A 20,373-nucleotide genomic window follows, 5' to 3' on the forward strand; every position below is an offset into this window, starting at 1 on the left:
TGTAGCCCCTCGTGAGCCTCCTCTAGCAACCGATTCTTACTTACAAGTCCCTCTCCCGGGATATACATCCAAGTTCACCGGAAACAAATAATGGGTACACCAACTAGCAAAAGTTCCAAACCCCTTGTCGCTGAAGTCATTGTAGCCTAACAGCCGATTATTACTTACAACTCCCCTACATGTCTTACAATCGGGAACCAAGTTGTTCTTACCATCAATTACACCAGAAACATATAATAGGTACACCAATCAGCAAAAGTTGCAAACCCCTCATTGCCAAAGATGATTATAAGCTAATAATCGACTGTTGCTTGGAAGTCCCCTACATATCTCACAATTGGTATCGGCCTATTTTTGGTTCAAGTGTGTACCTTACCACTGAAGTTGTCAACCCCTTGAAACTTTCAAATTGGTGTATGTCATGAAGGAATTTTTGTAAAAAAAAATGGATGACATATACTTTGATCAGCTCATCAAGGTCTATCGATTGTCATTGAAAAAAAAATTCTATCTGTCTTAGTTCACAAGTTGACTTTTCTGCCGGAGGCCAACTTTCTAACACCACCACTTAGAAAGGAGCAAAGGATAAGCTCTAATTTCTTTAGCAATGAGAGAACTTTTAAAGTTTAAGAGGTATATCTGATACCATTTCTCTATTGCAATCCCAAGTAGAAAAAAAAGAATGGTAAAGTCAGCTGAAATCACGAACAGAAATGGCTAGAAACAATAGATGGCAGCACTTTCGGACCCGTGGGAAAATCGCACTTTTTTGTTTCTGTAAATTTTTCTATTTATCACTCAAAGAAGATATATTGGCTGTGGGGCCGGGGAACTACCACATATATTTAACACTTATAGATTTTAGTCCATCTTCAATTTGAAACTGGTGCCTGCCTGCTTGCCTGCTAGAACGGAGCTTTCCACTCGAAAGCAGAAACATGGTTTGATGAAACGAAAGCTTGGCTGCACAACTTCAGATACTCCTCTCTGACATAGGCTATATAACTCCACTTCACTTCGCACACCATAGGCTCTGGCTCGAGGACAAGCAAAAACCATCCTTTTTGGCCCCAGGCAAGAGTTCTACGGAGCTTTCCAAAATGTAATGTCATATTCATCAATCCGGCCTGAGGTCCACACTTTCCGTAAAAACCGCACAGGTTAGACCCTTACCAGTTTCCAGGAATAAGCTGAGATCGGCGGCATAGGAAAAAAAAAAAAAAAAACAAAAAAAAACGGGACAAAACCAAAGTGTTGCTCTCGCAACACAATGAACAAAAAGATGTGCCAGTAGGTACTTTGAGTGTGATCTGCAAACGATACAAATCAGGCAGTGGGCAGACTATTCTGCTTGTTGACAATCCGCATCATCGGACATTGATCTTCAAGCCAAAGAAACTGGAGCAAAATTTCAGCCAATGAAACAGTCCGTGGAAACCAAATGCAAGTATGGGGCAATCAATCTCAATAGTAAACAAAACACTATAAAAAAAAAGAAATTTCTTGACAACATATAGCTTACAAAAAAATCATTACTTTTTACGACAATTCTAAATACGTATCATCTATTGTGTTTAAAGGTATCCATCGAAATTTATTGATATAAAGAAATACGAACCAGAGGGAGGGGGCTTATTTTGATAAACTAAGGCATATGTAAGTTTCTAAAAAAGGTGAAGCACCCACGAAAAGTGATCCAATGTTCATTAAAACTGTGCCACCAAATTTTGGATGTCTAAGCCAAGCCTATAATTACGAAAATATCTTGTGATAGCATAGTAAAGCCACACGTGGAAACGGTTAACCTCTAGTCTTCGGTTCAAGCCTGTCTGGCCTTGAACCTTGTCTCTTGAGGAGTGGCGATCCTTGAGGTAGATACAGCCAGGAAACTGACACAACTGTGTGGTATCCTCACATGGTTCCATTTGACTTGTCGCAAAATTTCATGTATTACGATGGAACACTAAACCATAGGAGGCCACCGTTAGATTGAAAAAAGGCTTATGTATAGGAAACTACAATGTATTTGACTTCTAAAGATATATGGCTACTTTTTCCAAACACAGACAAAACCACTAGTACCGACAACTCACTACACCACTAAGCAACCTAAGGCTTACACAATCATATACTCTTCCCTCCAACCAGTTGTATTCAAAGCTTCCCATACTATTCAAGGAACCCAACTCTTCGTTTCACCTGAGCTAGACTGCGAAAAAATATGTTGACAATATACCTATCAATAAAATAGATAGATTGGTAATCTTTCACCCTTCATCTATATGATGTGATCATACTCTTTTAGTCCCTTTTTTTATTACAGAGTTGGAGAGAAACATCCTCATAAATTTGAGCACTTTTCTTATTCTTGCCAGATCTCGTCATTTTGCAACACCATTTTACGAACTAAATGGCTTCACAAGGGACGGCTTTGCGTGCGAATGCACAACACAGAGAAAGCTTTCTGAGCACCAACTAACAAACAATTTTTCAAAATAAGTCTTTTTCGATATTTTCAGGTATTGTTGTTCGTTTCGTTTTTCCGTTATTTTGTTATAGTGATCTTCCTCGCTGTAGCTTTTCATGAAGTACAGAAATGAGTTTACATATAAAAATTAAATTAGCTAGTAAATTACTGTCAGTGGGAAAACTGGAAATACCATACCTTTGGTAACGGTCTTCAATAACCGTCTTAATTGAATTTAAGTCCAATAACGACTTTCTAAATCAAAAGTCGTTTAAAATAATTCACATAAGAAGAGACAAGACAAAGCTCTTCAAAATTCATTTATTTAACACCGAAACAACTACCAACTTCGCTTCCTACTTAAACCTACCGTTCATAGCACTACCAGGATTCACGTGACAATCTGGTATACCATAAAAGGTTAACCTCTTCAAAAGCTTTCTATCAGCTGAACCAAATACCTATTCATAATCTATAGAACTCAGGATTATGAGGTATCAGATTCAGGCATTTTTCAATAAAATGTGCCAATTTGGTCAACACATCCTCTCTCCTTCCTAAAACCATACTGTTCCTCCCTCAAAAGACTCACTCTTTAAGCTCAATATTATGACGTATCGAACTCAGGATTTGAACTTAAGATTATGAGGTATCAGATTCAGGCACTTTTCAATAAAATGTGCACATTTGGTCAACACGTCCTCTCTCCTTCCTAAAACCATACTGTTTCTCCCTTAAAGGATTCACTCTTTAAGCTCAATATTATGACGCATCGAACTGAGGATTCGAACTCAGGATAATGAGGTATCAGATTCAGGCACTTTTCAATGAAATTTGTAAATTTGGTCAACACATCCTCTCTCCTTCCTAAAACCATACTGTTCCTCCCTTAAAAGAATCACTCTTTAAACTCTTCGTGCTTTTTTCTTCAAACAGAAATCAGATTAATGCCTCTGCAATTACAGCACTCGCCCTTATCCCTTTTCTTATTCAGTGGTTAGTTGAAGTCTACCTACTATGCCTAGGTATGCTCCCTTTCTCAAAAATAATATTTTCCACTACCTTATATCCTGCTTCCTAACCACCGCATTTAAAAAAACTCATTTCCTAAGTTATACAGGCATAAAGTCTTGTTATTTTTCAATCCTTTTAGTACTGGCTCTAACTCCACCTTTCAAAATATATTTGCCTTCCCTTTCAATAATCAAAATTTTCTCCTTACTTCCCACATCCTTTCCTACAGTTCATCATGGTTTAGCCAATTCTCATAAAGTTCTGCTCATCTCTCTTTGAAGCCACACTTCCGTTTGCCGATTTTCCTAACCACCGTATTTAAAAAACTCATTTCCTAAGTTATACAGGCATAAAGTCTTGTTATTTTTCAATCCTTTTAGTACTGGATCTAACTCCACCTTTCAAAATATATTTGCCTTCCCTTTCAATAATCAAAATTTTCTCCTTACTTCCCACATCCTTTCCAACAGTTCATTATGGTTTAGCCAATTCTCATAAAGTTCTTCTCATCTCTCTTTGAAGCCACACTTCCGTTTGCCGATTTTCGGAGACGACCAAAACTTAATCAACCAATGAAATGAAATCAACCAATGAAAATGCGAGAAAACTATTTTTTCAACACAGCACGGTTGATTTATTTGCCCGTCAAATGCCAAATGGGAACGTGGCATAACACTTTCCTTACAGCAAACTGGGGCCCTTCCGAACCTTTACCCTGAACACGTCCACGGTACTTCCTCTCAATTTCTTAACCTGTCGATACCATACCTTACTATTATACTACTCTGACAAAGAAGACACAAAATAAAAAATTTTTATTTATTTTTTCCGACTATTCAAATCCAATTTTGAGAAATCTGTTAGCTTGTCAACAATAATTTAGTAACGTCCAAAAAAAAATAACAGAACACTAACTCAACATTACACTTCCGATTAATATATCTATATACATACAATTTAATCAACGCTTGTTAAGTTTCTACAGAAATTCAAGAGAGTTGATCACATTTTAAGGTTAGACATATTCAGTTAATAAAGGGGAAATAAATCTCTACTCCATAACTGTACCCCACTTTACTGAGCTTTGGTGATACTTTCAGTTTCTAGCGACAAAATGAAGTCCCAGTCCCTTTACTTTCTACAAGAAGTATTTTGGAAGAAATTCTAATTAACATGTGCACAATGAATCCACTCTAAATACTGACAATTCTTAGCGCTTGTACAGGTCGCTAAGATCATATGTGCCCAACTTTGTAAACCCCTCCCTATTTTGAGAAAAAGATGCATGTCCTACCATCTTAAAAACCAAATTTATGTCAAAGTTAACAGTTTAAACCAGTAACATAATTATATAATCATTTAATTATTAATATAAATAATTAACATTAATAATAATTATTTAAAGGGGAAATAAATCTCTACTCCATAACTGTACCCCACTTTACTGAGCTTTGGTGATACTTTCAGTTTCTAGCGACAAAATTAAGTCCCAGTCCCTTTACTTTCTACAAAAAGTATTTTGGAAGAAAGTCGAATTAACATGTGCACAATGAATGTACTCTAAATACTGACGATTCTTAGCGCTTGTACAGGTCGCTAAGATCATAGGTACCCAACTTTGTAAACCCCTCCCGATTTTGAGAAAAAGATGCATGTCCTGTCATCTTAAAAACAAAATTTATGTTAAAGTTAGCAGTTTAAACCAGTAACATAATTATATAATTATTTAATTCGTAATTATTATTATTTACGAGTTTTACTAACGCTTATTGCTGTTTTTTTCGGTAAAATTGGACAAAAGGACAGATTCACTTGGCGAAGAGCCAAAAATGTTTTATTGTTGAATTTTTGGGAGAGGGAAAAGTTCCTAACCAAAAATTAATTTTTTTCTAAACGGGTAAGATTAACAAAACACAATCAGAAGAAGGGAATGGAATCTAAAATCTCTTTCAAAACTCAAATGTCTGGAGTTTCCTAAGCTAGGGTTTTTAGCGCCCCGCGAAAATATTGATCCCCCCCCCCCTACCATCAGTATCACAACATGACTACCACAAAAATCATAGTATTGATGAAAAACGACTCAGTTTGAAACCCCTCAGAGGCCGCATCTGGGAACAGCCGTCCCCTTGCCCAGCCCCAACCACCCCCCCCCCGTAGCTAGGCCATTCCTTATAACCCTAATTTGTGTATGCTGTTTTATGATGCGGGAAACGCAATAAGCTTCATATACAAGGAAATTTTCAACCATATATATATATATATATATATATATATATATATATATATATATATATATATATATATATATATATATATATATATATATATATATATATATATATATATATATATATATATATATATATATCCAACATTAGGTCAAAAGTTTTATTTCACGGTATAATTTAATTTTCTGCAAGTTACTATATTCTCTTTTCTGTGAAAGGCTTTCGAGCTTCCAGATCGTGCAATGGTTCTAATCTCATTTTCAATTATGTTCCTTTACCAATGTGACAACTATCTTAACAGCAGTGTCACTAACTTTAAAAAAAAAACATAAAATAAGTAAAAGAAATATTAACTAAAAAGTGGCAAAACATAATAGCAGGATGAAACCTCAGAACATAAAAAGTAGAAATGGGAGCAATTCTAAAAGAGGAAGCAACATAAAGGAGGTAGTAGCAAGCAAAGATTTTGGAAGGATTTTAAAAAGTTGAAAAAGTCTACAAGAACATCACAAAATACAACTGAAAATAGCGTATCACACAATATAAAACTGACTATGTTAAACTATAGTGAGCCTTGACACTTAAAATCTAGATAAGAGAATTTTACCAATAAAGGCCTCCCTTCCCCACCATCAGTCCTTAAACAGGAAAACATGGCCCGTTTTATCTGTGAGGCCTGGTTCGCGTGGTTATTTGAGCTAAGTGTTTGATTCATGAAAAGAAATTGGAAGAGAAACCAAACTTGTATAACTGGCCTTAGGGGTTTGAAAAGAATAATTGAATACTAAATTATGCGACATTATACAATTATGAATTATGTAAGATTAGATGTCGTTCATTAAAAACATGACTCTGTTTCCATGATTTTTATTCGTGAGTCCAAACCAAACGTGCACAACCGGCCTTAAGGGTTTGAAAAGAATTATTGAATATCGAAATTATGTGACATTATATTATTGTGAATTATGTAAGATTAGATGTAGTCAATTAAAAAAAATGTCTGCGTCGCCATGATTTTTATTCGTGGGTCTGTTTTTAATGCTGTCGATTATCTTACCATCGGATTGAAAATTCCTTCGATTGATAAATGTAAATTTCGGTTTACGCAGAAAAATGAGGACAAATCTTTCCAAATCTGGCTGTATAAACGAATGAAAATGATAATATGGAACTAAACAGTATCCAACTAGGATACTATTTTAAAAGAAAATAGATTTTCAATAGAAAAAATGTCATTTAGATTGACAATAATATTGTTGAGCGCTGCATTTCAAATGATAGCTTGAATTGCGCCAATTAACAATTTCGGATTGGTTGAAAATTGGACAGTTCCAAGCGAAACAAGTGTAAAGGCAAAAAGCCTCAAGTGAATTGGTTCCCTGTTATATCCTTTAGCGTCTTGCAAGACATATTGAAGCCAGAAAAAAGTGAATTTGCTTCGTTTCCTATGATAAATATCTTCAATATTTATCTAATACGGTTAGTGTTGGTAAAAGTCATGAAAAAATGTAATTCTATTATATAAACAAAGAAATAAATATATAAAGAAAAAAATTCTCATTCTTCTCGTTAAAAATCATACTAATTAACTACAAACATTAAAGAATATTTCGTGATGTTATGTACCCCGTTTCTTCCCATTATGAACAGGGGCTACATCGGTGTGAGCAGGGCCTAACGTGTGTATATTCTATAACGTTTTGAAAACAAAATGTTGTATTATAATTAACAAATGACGGTTTGTTGTACTAAAATCAAGGTAGTTGGTAAAACAAAAAGCCTACAATATGAAACCTAAACCAAGCGAGGAATGGAAAATCAATATGCTGAATCACAGCGGTTGAACGAGATAAATAACTACAAAGAGTACAAATATCAAACTGCCTTTCCGTCATATAAACAAAAACAAACATTTAAAAGAAGAATAAACGACTCTTCTTTTTTTCTCGTTAAACATGGTAATGTTGAGAAATAAAATTCACAAATTATTTCGTGATGTAGTAGATTCATTACTTCATACTTTGTAAGGGACCAAGGCCAGGCGGACTTTAACATAAAAACAGCTCTTGGCAAGATGGTTACATAACGTCCACAGATTATAGTACATTTTGAGAACAGAACTTATTTTAATAAGCATACTTTTATAAATATTTAAGATTTTTCGGGCCCCCTGTAATGTGCATGGATGCTCATACATTTTCGTTTAGTTATTTTGCCTATTGAATATATTACACTTTGTCCTAAGGAACACAGAAAAGGGTATGGGTATGGGACAGTTAGACACAGCAAAGCCTGGAATTAGATTATTTTGATGATTTGAGAGTCTTAGATGAAAATGCTAGCAGAATGATTGATTTTTTGGAGATTTTGCGAGTTCAGAATGCAGGACTAGGTTTGAAAATTAATGTTAAGAAGACTAAGTCACTTAGACTGGGAATAAATAAAGGTGAAGAGGTCATGTTGGGTAACGAGAAGATCAATCAAGTGGATAGCTTCACTTACATTGGTGAGTATTATTAGCAAAGACGGAGGATGCAGTGAAGATGTTAGAAGTAGAATAGAAAAGGCCCAGGGTGTATCCTCATAATAGAACAAAGTTCGGAAGATTAGTAAGATAAGTCGACAAACCAACATTAGAATATTGGAAGCTACAGTGATGACAGTGGTCAAGCATGATTCTGAAATGTGGGCACTTAGGAAGATGGAGAAGGATTCCTTGGATGTTTTACAGAAAAATTGTCAACAGAATGATTTGGGTAGCCGTTTGTCTGACCATATTTCAAACAGTAGGCTGTACGAAAAACATGGTTCTATTCACCTTTCCAGGGCTATAATTCGAGGAAGGTTGATATGGCTAGGACACATATTGCGGAAGAAGGATGAAAGATTACCAAATATTGTCTTTTTAAGCCATCCATCTAGGGCTAATAAAAACGGTTGTCCTCCAGTGGAATTACATAAAAAAAAAACTAGTTTTTTGAACTGAAAGTAAGGAGCGACATTAAAACTTAAAACGAACAGAAATTACTCCGTATATGAAATGGGTTGTCCCCTCCGCAATCCCTCGCTCTTTACGCTAAAGTTTTTAATTGTTTTAAAAAGTAGAACTGTGGCAAAGAGTCAAACTTTAGCGTAAAGAGCGAGGGATTGCGGAGGGGACAACCAATTTCATATACGGAGTAATTTCTGTTCGTTTTAAGTTTTAATGTCGCTCCTTACTTTCAGTTAAAAAAAAATAGTTTTTGTTTAACGTTTTTGAATTAATGCATGTTTGATTTTGGCTCTCCGCAGATAAATTATTAAAATGAAATTTGCATATTAATTCTTTTTTTAGCTAAATGGCTTTCTCTTAGTTTTGATCAGACGATTTTGAGAAATAAGGGGTGGGGAAGGAGCTCTTTTGCCCTCCAATTTTTCGGTTACTTAAAAAGGCAACTAGAACTTTTAATTTTTAACCAACGTTTTTTAAAAAATAAACGTAACTTAAGAATTAACTTACGTAACAAAATTTTATATTCTTATATTTTTATTATGTATATGAGGGGGTTTGTCCCCTCGTTAATACCTCGCTCTTTACACTAAGTAATTTACACAATAGTGTAAATTACTAAAAATACTTTAGCATAAAGAACGAGGTATTTATCTTCTCCTAAATACCTCGCTCTTTATGCTGAAGTATTTTTAGAACCCCTCATATGCGTAATAATCTCTGTTCGTTTTAAGTTTTAATGCTACTCCTTACTTTCAATTGAAAAAACTTTTTCATGTTTTTTTTCATTGTTTTTTTTTTAATAATAATGCTAGAAAATCCCGCGCCCTTTTCACTGAATTTCTCTTCCCCCATGACATATTCCTCCAAGGAAAGATCCTCCCACATAGCCCCCTCCCCTCAACCCCATCCCCAAACCAAAAAATCCCACTGAAAACGTCTGTACGCTTCCCAATAACCATTACTGTATGTAAACACTGGTCAAAGTTTGTAACTTGCAACCCCTCCCCCAGGGACTGTGGGGGAGTAAGTCATCCCCAAAAAAACAGTTCTTATGGTTTTCGACTATGCGGAACAAAATGGCTATCTTAAAATTTTGATCTGTTGACTTTGGGAAAAAAATGAGCGTGGGAGGGGGCCTAGGTGCCCTCCACTTTTTTTGGTCACTTAAAAGGGCACTCGAACTTTTCATTCCCGTTAGAATGAGCCCTCTTGCGATATTCTAGGACCACTTGGTCGATACGATGACCCCTGGGAAAAAAAACAACAAAAAAACAAATAAACACGCACCCGTGATCTGTCTTCTGGCAAAAAATACGAAATTCGAAATTTTTGTAGATAGGAGCTTGAGGCAAATTTTCTCAGGGTCGTAACTTTTGATGACAATCACTAAATTTGATGAAACTTATATATTTAAAATCAGCATGAAAATCCGATTCTTTTGATGTATCCTTTAGCATCAAAATTCCGTTTTTTAGAGTTTCGTTTACTATTGAGCCGGGTCGCTCTTTACTACAGTTCGTTACCACGAACTGTTTGACAGGAAGGGATCGTAAGAAAGGACTTGAAGGAGATTGAAAATTCTTCCAAAAAGGAAAAGAAAATTGAAACTTGTAGGGAGGCTGTAAAGGGAAGCTTTAAATAGATTGGGATGGAGGAAAGCGTGCGCAGCTGTTTCAGCCACAGGCAACTTAGTACTGAATTGCTAGAAGTAGTAACAAAAACGTTTCCTTTTCATAGTGACATATGTAAAAACAATTGCTCTTTTGCAGTTTCTGGTCCTGATTTTCATATTTTTGCCACGTCACTTTTTTTCAGAATAAACGATAGCATTTAATTTTTAGTAGATAATTTCAACATTATACCGAACAAACTAATCTTTAAATGGTTACGTCATAACAACTAACAACGGTCCAAATACTATTCATGCTAATGAGGCAATCCTATAATCAAGAGGCAATTATTACTTAAAAAAGGTAAAGATAAAGAATACGGCATTGGACCTTACAGTCACTACCGGCGGAGCTGGTCTCCCTTTTTTTGCCCTTCAGCCATGAAGTGCAATTGTTGGGCTATTATTATTCCTTGGGGCTAATTATTACATAGTCGACTATTAATACAATACTACCCTTAAGAGGCAATTATTCTCCCAAAGAAGAATTATATCATGTTTTAATCATATGCAATAAGCTTTCACCTATCAGAGGAAAACTTTCTTCTTCTTCTTCTGCTTTAGATTATTATGTAAACATTTTTGGATGATGGAACGCTGTCAAACGTGGCAAAGAGAGAGACTTCTATCTATGTTAGTTACATAGTAGGGTTTAGAATCTTAATCAAACGATGAAAGTTTATTTAAAATTGTATAATTTGGATTGTATCGTTGTATTTTAGTTGTTAAACATGGCATAGTTTAACTGTTATTGGTTAAAAATTGATTTTTATTTCTTGTGTTATTTCGCCAAAATTATACTGTAAGCGATTCAACTTTCAGTATTACTTTTCATAACCTTATATGTAGCGTAATTTTTCATCGATCATTTTTATATGTGAGAGATATCTTAATACAATAACTATAAATATTATAATCCTTAATATTATACATTATATATATAAATACTATAATCCTACTGCCCTTGCCTTGCCAGTATTAGCTAAAATTAATTAATTTTAAATTGCTTTGATGACTTTAAATTATCAAATATGGCATAGTTTAGCTAATACTGATAAAGAGGCAACTGTCAGTATTAATGTCATTTCGTTATGTCTCTTTATGCAATAAAAAAAATTGTTAGCAGTTTTATGCTGTTATTAATGCACCGTAAATTTTATCCTTTTTGTGTACACGGCAAAAGTACCTTAGAAAAACCAATCATTATAAATAACATAGCAGCAAAAATGATATATGTTCCCTGAAAAGGTTCTATTTCTTAGTAGTTAATTTTGAGAAAACAAATGTGACGGATATCTCATTTCTCATAGTCTTTTATCTTTTCTCCTTTCCTTTTTTAATTTTCTCCGAGACACGATATCCTTCTAAGACACAAACATACTACATTACAATTAAAAGAGAATGGAAAGTTTACAAGTGTTGCATCTTAGGTGATTTAACAATATAGGACTAAAAACTGAGGCAGGGTGAAGCAAGGGACTAAATAGGAACTAAGGTAAAGGCTAGATAGGGACTAAAAACTAATAGTGCCACTTACAGTGCAATGTCTGGCAACTTCAATGAAAAAGTAGGATATCTAATTGTTGGTATGATTAACCTACAGAGCAATAGCATTAAATTTGGCTTCTCTGTTAATGATAACTAATCAGCATGTTTTAAATTCAAAAATTATTTTAAGTCAAAATCCAGCTGCAAAAAATAGGCCTAGGTTAGCTGTGCAAAATATTTACAGGGAAAGTAGGCTAGTTGAACTTAACCTGGTAGGTCTAATGGGGGTTGATTCTGATTTCTTTACCTTCCCTTGAATTTTAAATTACCTGAAAATACAAGTATGCGGCCAATTTGGGCTAAACAAAGTCACCAAAATCTAGATGGCGCTGGCGATTTTTCTTTTCGAAATTAGCGCCAGTTTCCGCTCATACGAGTTTCCCATATTATGTGGTCTAATTCAAACACATGCTTAGTTAGACATAAATACCCTACGCATAACCACTATCGACAAGTCAGAACCTACTTCCTGTTTAATAAGCAGCCTTAATTGGTCCAAAGTGATGACGCCTTGAAATAAATAACTAGCATAGCCTATGTGTGAATAGTTCTCAAATCCATATTTCAAACAGAGGCTTTATAGCTATATTTTAAAATACAGATTTTCTTAATCATTTACACATTATGTAAGTCTCCTCTGAAAAATAACGGACCCAGAAAAGTACTCCTTCACCTTTATCCCTATTAACCTCGAAACTCTAGAAGAGTGTTTTTCGCTACTCTTCCAGAAAAAAATCTCAAACTTTAACTTTTGATATTTTGCACGATGGAAAATGTAATTTAAAAATGTATCTTAACAGTCCTTTGGAATTAGACACTTCGTTGTATATGGAGATGGAGAGAATTTTTATCCTTATTACTTTTTGAAGGGTTTTATAACTTATTAATAAAGGAAAAGTTTGTTGAAACTTGAGTTTTAAGAGTAAAATTGACCTTATAAAGTTAAATTATTATAAACTGCTTTATTTATCTAGTATTTTCGTTGATTACGTAATTAATTTTAATTATTAGTTATTTTTTACCTCAGCCCCATATAAAGATTTATATACCTTTAGTAAAGGGGGGAGGGTGAAAGGCTGTTAATATCCTGCAGTTTTTATTCTTTAGTCCTTAGTCTAATTAACATTTTATATTTATATTTATTCTAAATGTTCATATACACTATGTGGATTAGTTGCTGCTACTAATGACATTTTCATTTTCACTTTTACCCCATCCAAGGAGGGATGTACTTTTTTCAGGGGGGGAGTGTTGTCTTTTGAAGTTAGTAAAACGGCTTAGAGCGCAATGAGTGCTTTCAGTAGTCAATTAAGTGGCACCACCAACGCCATTTGAATCTTCGCTAGCGAGCAAAGACAAATTTTTAGCACATTACGACGGGAATGACCTTAACGAATGCCAAGTAGCAACTGAAACTGAAACTATTGCTCTGGCGTATTGCGAACTTCCCATTCGGCGCGCTATGATGTTTGATATTTTTGAAGAAATCTTTCGCTACTGTTGGTATAGATATATTTATGCTGTGGGCACCACAAGGCTGGCTCACACTGAGGAGAGATGGCATCCCAAGAATTTGTAGTTTAAGATTGACTTTTCAATTTCAAATAGTATCCATATAATTCACCTACTTTCAAGACTTTTACAAACTAAACCCCTCCCCCTCCTCAAGTACTGAGTAACCAATTTTTAAATTAACCTAATCATAAACTGCCAAAAGATAAGTTTCTTTAGTTATATAAATAGAATTAGGTTATTAGCATCGGTATATTTTTCAGGCTATTAAATGTAGCCTTAGACTTGACTAAGAGCTTACAGCGATGATCTTTAACACTTGGACTAAAATCAAGTCTAATTTAAGGTATTTGTATTGAATTTCGTAAACGAGCTAGAGCAAAGTTTTCACGCTCAGTGAAAGAAACGTACGTAAAGAATTTAACAGTAAATAGCCTGAAATTCAGTTTTAAGCATGGAATTCCTCTCCTACCTCTATGTAGAGGCATGTGTGTTGAGGACATTAATAGACATGGAGAGGAATTAGTGATACTTTTTGCGATACAGGAGGTTCAAGTCTGTCCGTCTTAAATCCGTTCTTACACTAAACTACTTTAACCTTCATGTTCAAGATGACTCCACTTGACCATTCGATTTGAACATTAAATTAGAATAAATTAAACATTAATAAACTGATCTGGTTAAAGATACTGAATTAGATTAGATATTAGTAGAACTACTACGCTTGAACCTCAAAAACTGAGAAATTTAAAATTGCGCATAAATTCTCTAACTCTTCGTTTTTAAGTAAATAGTAATTTTGAAACAATTCCAAATGGAATGGGGCTAATCATTTCGTGATTAAAGCTGATTGACAATTTAGCATTGATTAATTCTTAAATAAAGAATTAGTAAAGTTATATATATATAAATATATATAAATATATATATATATATATATATATATATATATATATATATATATATATATATATATATATATATATATATATATACAAATATATGTATATATTACTACCTGAAAAAAGTAAATAGAGGTTACATTTCCCCGTAATCTACACAGCCTAATTACTTGCTCTAGAGGAAAATTTCGTACAGAACATTTTTTATGTTTTTGACATTACTTACTCCCATATCTCACCGAACCTCAATCATTCTTGCACACACAAATATTGTCCAGATCTTGCACTCGATTCTCTTGCCCTGACCAAATTTATCCTTGCCCGGAGCTTGCACTGGATTCCCTTGCCTTTACCAAATTTACCCTTGCCCGGAGTTTGCACTGGATTCCCTTGCCTTTACCAAATTTACCCTTGCCCGGAGCTTGTACTGAATTTCATGATTACACACGAAAGTTGGAATCCTTGCAAACGTATTATATCTCACAGACTTTCTATTAATTGTTTTATCTCAAATTAAATTCCTACCCCTAAACTTGGATTACATTCCTTGCGAATTTGACAAAAAAATTAAAGGAAAATGTAAATCAAATAGCCCAGAAAACAAATAAAAAAATAAATTGCTATTTATGAACAGTTTTAGGATTAAATTCAATATGATAATTCTAAAACATTGAGACTCATTAAAAAAAAGGTATCAGCGTCTTCCTACTACACCTTAGAGCGACAATAGATTAAATCAATCAGTAGATTAAATGGATATAGATTACGGCCCAATTTAAAACTTATAATTTCATGTAATTAACTACAATATAATAGTTGTATAATAGTCTTAACTAGTGCTTCAGACAGAGTGGATTTCATGCCCCTGAAAGGAATCTAGAAGGCAAGGCCATATCCAGGATTTTTTTTAGCGGGGAGAGGGGGGTGATTTTTCGGGGAGACGGTACAAAAAAACTTTAAAAAACGCATCACAAATTTGTATATACGAGTTTTTGTTATTTTTTTACGAGTCGGGCAACAACTTTCAAGGAGAGGGGTCAAACCCGGTACCTCCCACCCTTTGGATATGACCCTGCTAGAAGGTTCTTGATATAGTAGAAAATTTCGGAAGGGAGTGGGCCAGTTTCAGGCCCAAGCATAACTCGTCCCCACTGCGAAAATAGGATCGATGAAATAATCATAGAATAGGTATTATGCAAAGAGCAAGTATCTTTCTCGTGTAAGATTTATGTAGTATGGGGATTTTGCACTTCAATTCTCACCCATCTTGAAATAAACAAATAGATGCATTGCTGCCGATATTCTGAAGCTACTAAATAGTATATAATAATGTAAACTTTGCTCACGTCTTGGACTTTTCCCTAAGTGTTTTTACGGAGTGTCACTTTTTCGTTCTCTGCATGTATTTTGGTTTTATTTCCATCTTGTACTTTACTCAGGGGCCCCAATTAGGGAGGACAGGAGGGAAATTACCCCCCTAGACTTTAAAAAATACCTTCTTATTTCTAATTCATATATATTATTGATTTTATCATGGATAACTGGTTGTCCCCCCCCCCTACAATCCTTGCCTCCCCTCCCCCTACATTTATCTGAATTAGCGCCACTGATTTTACTTGGTAATTTTCGTATGGCCTCATCGAAAATAGTAAAAAAACTAACCATAGATTGGGGAATATGTTGCCTCTTTTTAACTTTATAACGTAGTGAGTCTACATAGAAAATTCCAAAACACAAAAACTGACACACACCAAAATTGGAGTGAACAAAAAGGTTAGTACATTTTTAGGCTACTTTTTCAAAGAGACGAGAAGGTGGTTCTTCAGACTAATTTAAGGAAGAGGAATTCCTTCACCCCACCCCTTGTACAGTTATATACACAATAATGAACGTAATTAGTTAGTGATTAAAACCTTCATGATAGTCAAAGTCAAAAACGGTCTTCTTTCTAATAAGTTATTCTGCGTATGCATAATGTAATAAAGACCTGGAGGATTAGTAAAGTGGCACCCTGAAAAGCCTTGAGGGAGAACCCATTGTGAAGAGCCAACACAACTTAGATAGTACAGACAATACTATAAAAAAATCCGCAACATATCAATAAAAATGTCAACATGCAAACAAAAACATGTCAACATGTTGACAAAAAATGTCAACATTTCAGTTATACCGTGGGATAGATGAAAAGTCCACAAACAGTAATAATCAATTATTCCCGTCAATGGAGCCCGTAGGGTTTCTGTTTTAGTCTGTTTGTTTATATTTGTTTAAAATTTGTAAATAACCTGATTTGAAATGTGTTTTCGTTTCCTGTGGGTGGGCATATCAAGAAATAATGTTAAATTTATTGATTCCAAAATATCTTGAAGAAACCTACGGGACAAATTAATTTATTCAATTTTTTCAAATCAAAGCTCACTATAATACAACTGATCACAGACAAAGATAGAATGTTACGACAGAGTTTAAAAACTCGCAAAATAAATTATGTTTTAAGACAATATATGCAATACAATCCCAACAGATAACGATTCATTTTATAATATTCTTTTTAAAAGAGAACTAAACAACATTGACAAAGATTACAAATCCTGGCCTAAAGAGCTATGGTAATGCAATTCCAAAGGCAAGGGGGGCATAAAAAAGATTGAACTTTGAAGATGACTACTATAAGGATTATCGCGATTTGCTCTATTTCAAACTAATCAACAATTCTTCGGAAGGGCATCAAAAATATAAATATATTAATATGTGTAAAAGTCATATTATATGTTAAAAGTTGGCAAAATTATGAAGATTAGAACATATTTCGGAACAATCAAGAACATCCAATATTTTTGAACCAGAGGAAATTTTGGGAAACTACTGCAAAGGTGCCCTTTTTTTTAATTTCCTTGAGCAAGATAAGTATAATTCTCACTTAGTGAGATTTGTATAAGAAAAAGCAACATTACTCAATGTACAAATGATAAATGGAAGAAGAGAGATCTATTCCAGATTGAGCAATTAGTAAGCATCGAGATCCGGTGGAGGGAGGGGGAGCGTTGATTGGTGCGTAGAGTTTGACTGAACTGTGTACGTTTTGTCCTCTCGCAAGAGCTTCTGCTGAACATTGTCAATACAATTCTAAAATACAATAAGCAAAGTTAAATATCATAAATAACATCTTCTCATAGGAAGAAATAAAAATTACAGAACGGTAGAAAAAAGTATGTTTGAACTTAAAGTAAATATGTTAGACATTCTTCATAAGGAATGGGCCAAAGGAATAAATTATCAATCTAGGTTTTTCAAGAATTTCCAATAGATATAAAAAATATTGCAATTTAATAAATGTAAACTTAATGCTTTGCAAATATTATGAATCCCAATGAATATAGGGCACTATCTATAAGGTCTAGTCTTTACGGTGCATATCTAATCATTTTGGTCATTTTCCATTTAGATTGGGCAATTATGATGAATCAATCATTTTATCCATAGTACATATTATGCTGCGCAAATAATAAAAAGAAAGCAGGGTAAAAGAGAAATAGAGAGATGAAAACAACAGGAATGCCACAAAAGACATTCCGTCTTTTCCGACTTTCAAGATCGAAAATCTGACGAAAAACTGACTAGGTAGACAGAAAGCTGACTAGGTAGACAGAAAGCTGACTTGATAAGGTGTTTTCTGCCAAAGATAAATATTGATATATCTTTTTATATCTTAATACCTTTTTAAAAAGTCATATTGACCAATTGCTTCTAACTTAGCTTCAGAAAGGAACGCTTAGCCAAAACTTCTTACTAATTCTTTTTTCTTCATTTGCGTGCAAAATAAAAAAAAATAAAATGAAAAACAGCCTACAAACCAAAAAGAAAAACTTCTCGTAATATAATGAAAAACGATGGTTAGTAATATTTTTGAAAACCGCAACTTATTCTTTGATTTCTTCAACTTTTTACATATGAGTTGGGACCTTCTCTGTCAAGGTTCCTTTGCAATTTTTTTTTTGGTTTAACCTTTGCTTGATCCTCTTCAAGTTCAGTTAAGCCAGTCCCAGTAAAGTATTTGTTATTAATGTCTTCCTGGAACCTCTCATAAGCCTCCATAACTAGTTTCTCCACAATTCTGCATGTATCATCAACATCTTCTTTTTATTAAATATTCTTTCAAGCTCTTGTGGTAAAAACTTTTCACCGGTTAACACCTTCTCGTCTTCCAGCTTCTTAAACCTCGCCTCTTCTTCTAGTTGTTTATCATCCTCTTCTTTTGATTCATCCCCTTTTTCACCTCTAGATACACCTTGTAGCTTGTGCTGGCACAATCGGTTAGTTGGGTAAGGACATCTATTATTAAAAGCAATTCAGGTCAGTTGTTTAATCTTTCCCTTACGTCACTCACCAAAATTTTAGCATTGGGCATCTTAGATCCAATGGAGACTTTATATTCGGTAAACAATCCCAAAGACTTGGAAAAGGCATCGAAAAAACATCGAAATAATCGCATTGGTCAGAAGTGGCAAACCAAAGAAAGAAGAAAAAGAAGATTATCAATTCTGTTACTGTGTGGTATGATGAAAGATCGATAAGCAGTTTTGCAGACCTTTTATGACCCAAAATAAAGGCTTTGGTCATTTCAAGTAGTGCTTTTGCCTAAAAACAGAAAGGACCGGCTTTTCTCAAATTTCTGACAATTTGTCTTACTTGGCCGAATTTCTAGTCTTTTGTAAGAAAATTGACTGGATTGACAGCCCTGAAAACCTTTCTACAGGTTAACACAAAATTAAAAGAAGAGTCTTTGAAATAAAATATAAGAAACAATATGAAAGAACGGTAGGGACAGGAAAGATTAAGTACCAGAAGATACTTTTTAAACACAGAAAAATTAGCTAGGTTTATCCAGAAACCAATGCAACAATTCGACTGTTTGTGCTCAATTATGTTTCTCCATAAGCAATTAATCTATACCACCAGTATGACTGCTAAGCTTTTAGAAAGGCATAAGGTAAAAGACGAAAAAAAGTTCATAGGTAAGCATTAATAACAACGAAAAGCTAAAAAACAAGACGTAAGCGAAAAAGTGGATAACATATACACATGTGATTATGAAATAGCAAGAAAGATGAATTAAAAAGCTTTAGACTCGACAGAAATTTGGCAGAACATAGCCCTATCCGGGATAGAAGAATGGCGAGGGGTCATTAGCATGGCTTTACTTGTACATTAAATATGTCTAATAACTTACAGAAAAAAATGATAAAACATAAATACACGATTAAAATATCCTTTTTCTTTGGTAATTCCAGATGAAGTGCACCTTTGCTACCCCAAAATATTTTAAAATTTACGTTAGAACCGATTTTAAGGTAAAATTATACTCCTCTTAATTAGCTAAATTTTAAGGTAAAATATACCCCCTCTTAAAGGTAAACCCCTCTATAAGAAAGGTAATAAGAGTAAGTGTGTAAATCATAGAGGCATTAGCTTGGTTTCTGTAAGAAGTAAATTACTTAGTATGGTGATACTTTTTAGACTTAGTAATACTGTAGATAAAGCTCTAAAAGAAAAAATCTTGTGGTTTCAGAAAGTGGAGAGGATGTATCCACCAAATTTTCAATCTTCGATTAATATACCCTTCAGTCCTCAGTTTTAAAGATCATAAGCAAGATTTTGATTCAGCTGATATAAGAGCTTTGTGAAAAGTCATATCAGTGTACCCTATACCAGATAAACACATTAAAGCTTCAAGGTTTTGGAAGTGGCAGGGTCAGATGATGTGCCAGCTGAGACTTCCTTAGAAGTAATTGTATTTAGGAAATTTTAGGACAAGTAAAAAAGGAATTTCATTAAAATAGGGAAGATAAAAGGTTAGGGGTGTTGTCTCGGTTGGATGTAGATGAAGATATATTTATCAAAATTATTGGTGAAGAAAGGGTAGAAGAGGAGTTGGAAAAATGTAACGAAATAGTACGGAAGAGTGAAATTGATGAAGGTGTAAATAATCTATATTCAGTAGTGAGGGAAGTAAGCCTTAAGAGCATGGAAAAGAAGAAAAG

The 20,373-nt window shown here is 34.2% G+C and overlaps 1 protein-coding gene across 2 annotated transcripts in view; it reads right to left on the bottom strand.

Annotated features, from left to right (window-relative positions):
- Positions 1 to 20,373, bottom strand: part of LOC136026441 (transmembrane protein 198-like) — an 82,652-nt gene that overhangs the window by 12,878 nt on the left and 49,401 nt on the right. Inside the window, exon 7 of one of the 2 annotated variants that reach the window (XR_010617289.1) lies at positions 17,287 to 17,458. Coding sequence is in view for 1 of the 2 variants with exons in the window: in XM_065703043.1 (XP_065559115.1) it covers positions 17,339 to 17,458 (120 nt within the window). In the remaining variant the exon portion in view is untranslated. Of the gene's footprint in view, positions 1 to 16,705; positions 17,459 to 20,373 lie in introns of those variants that run through there. The other variant, XM_065703043.1, reaches the window with a different exon arrangement.

The sequence above is a fragment of the Artemia franciscana genome, chromosome 1, assembly GCF_032884065.1.
Source record: "Artemia franciscana chromosome 1, ASM3288406v1, whole genome shotgun sequence".
In the NCBI taxonomy this organism is placed as follows: Eukaryota; Metazoa; Arthropoda; class Branchiopoda; order Anostraca; family Artemiidae; genus Artemia; species Artemia franciscana.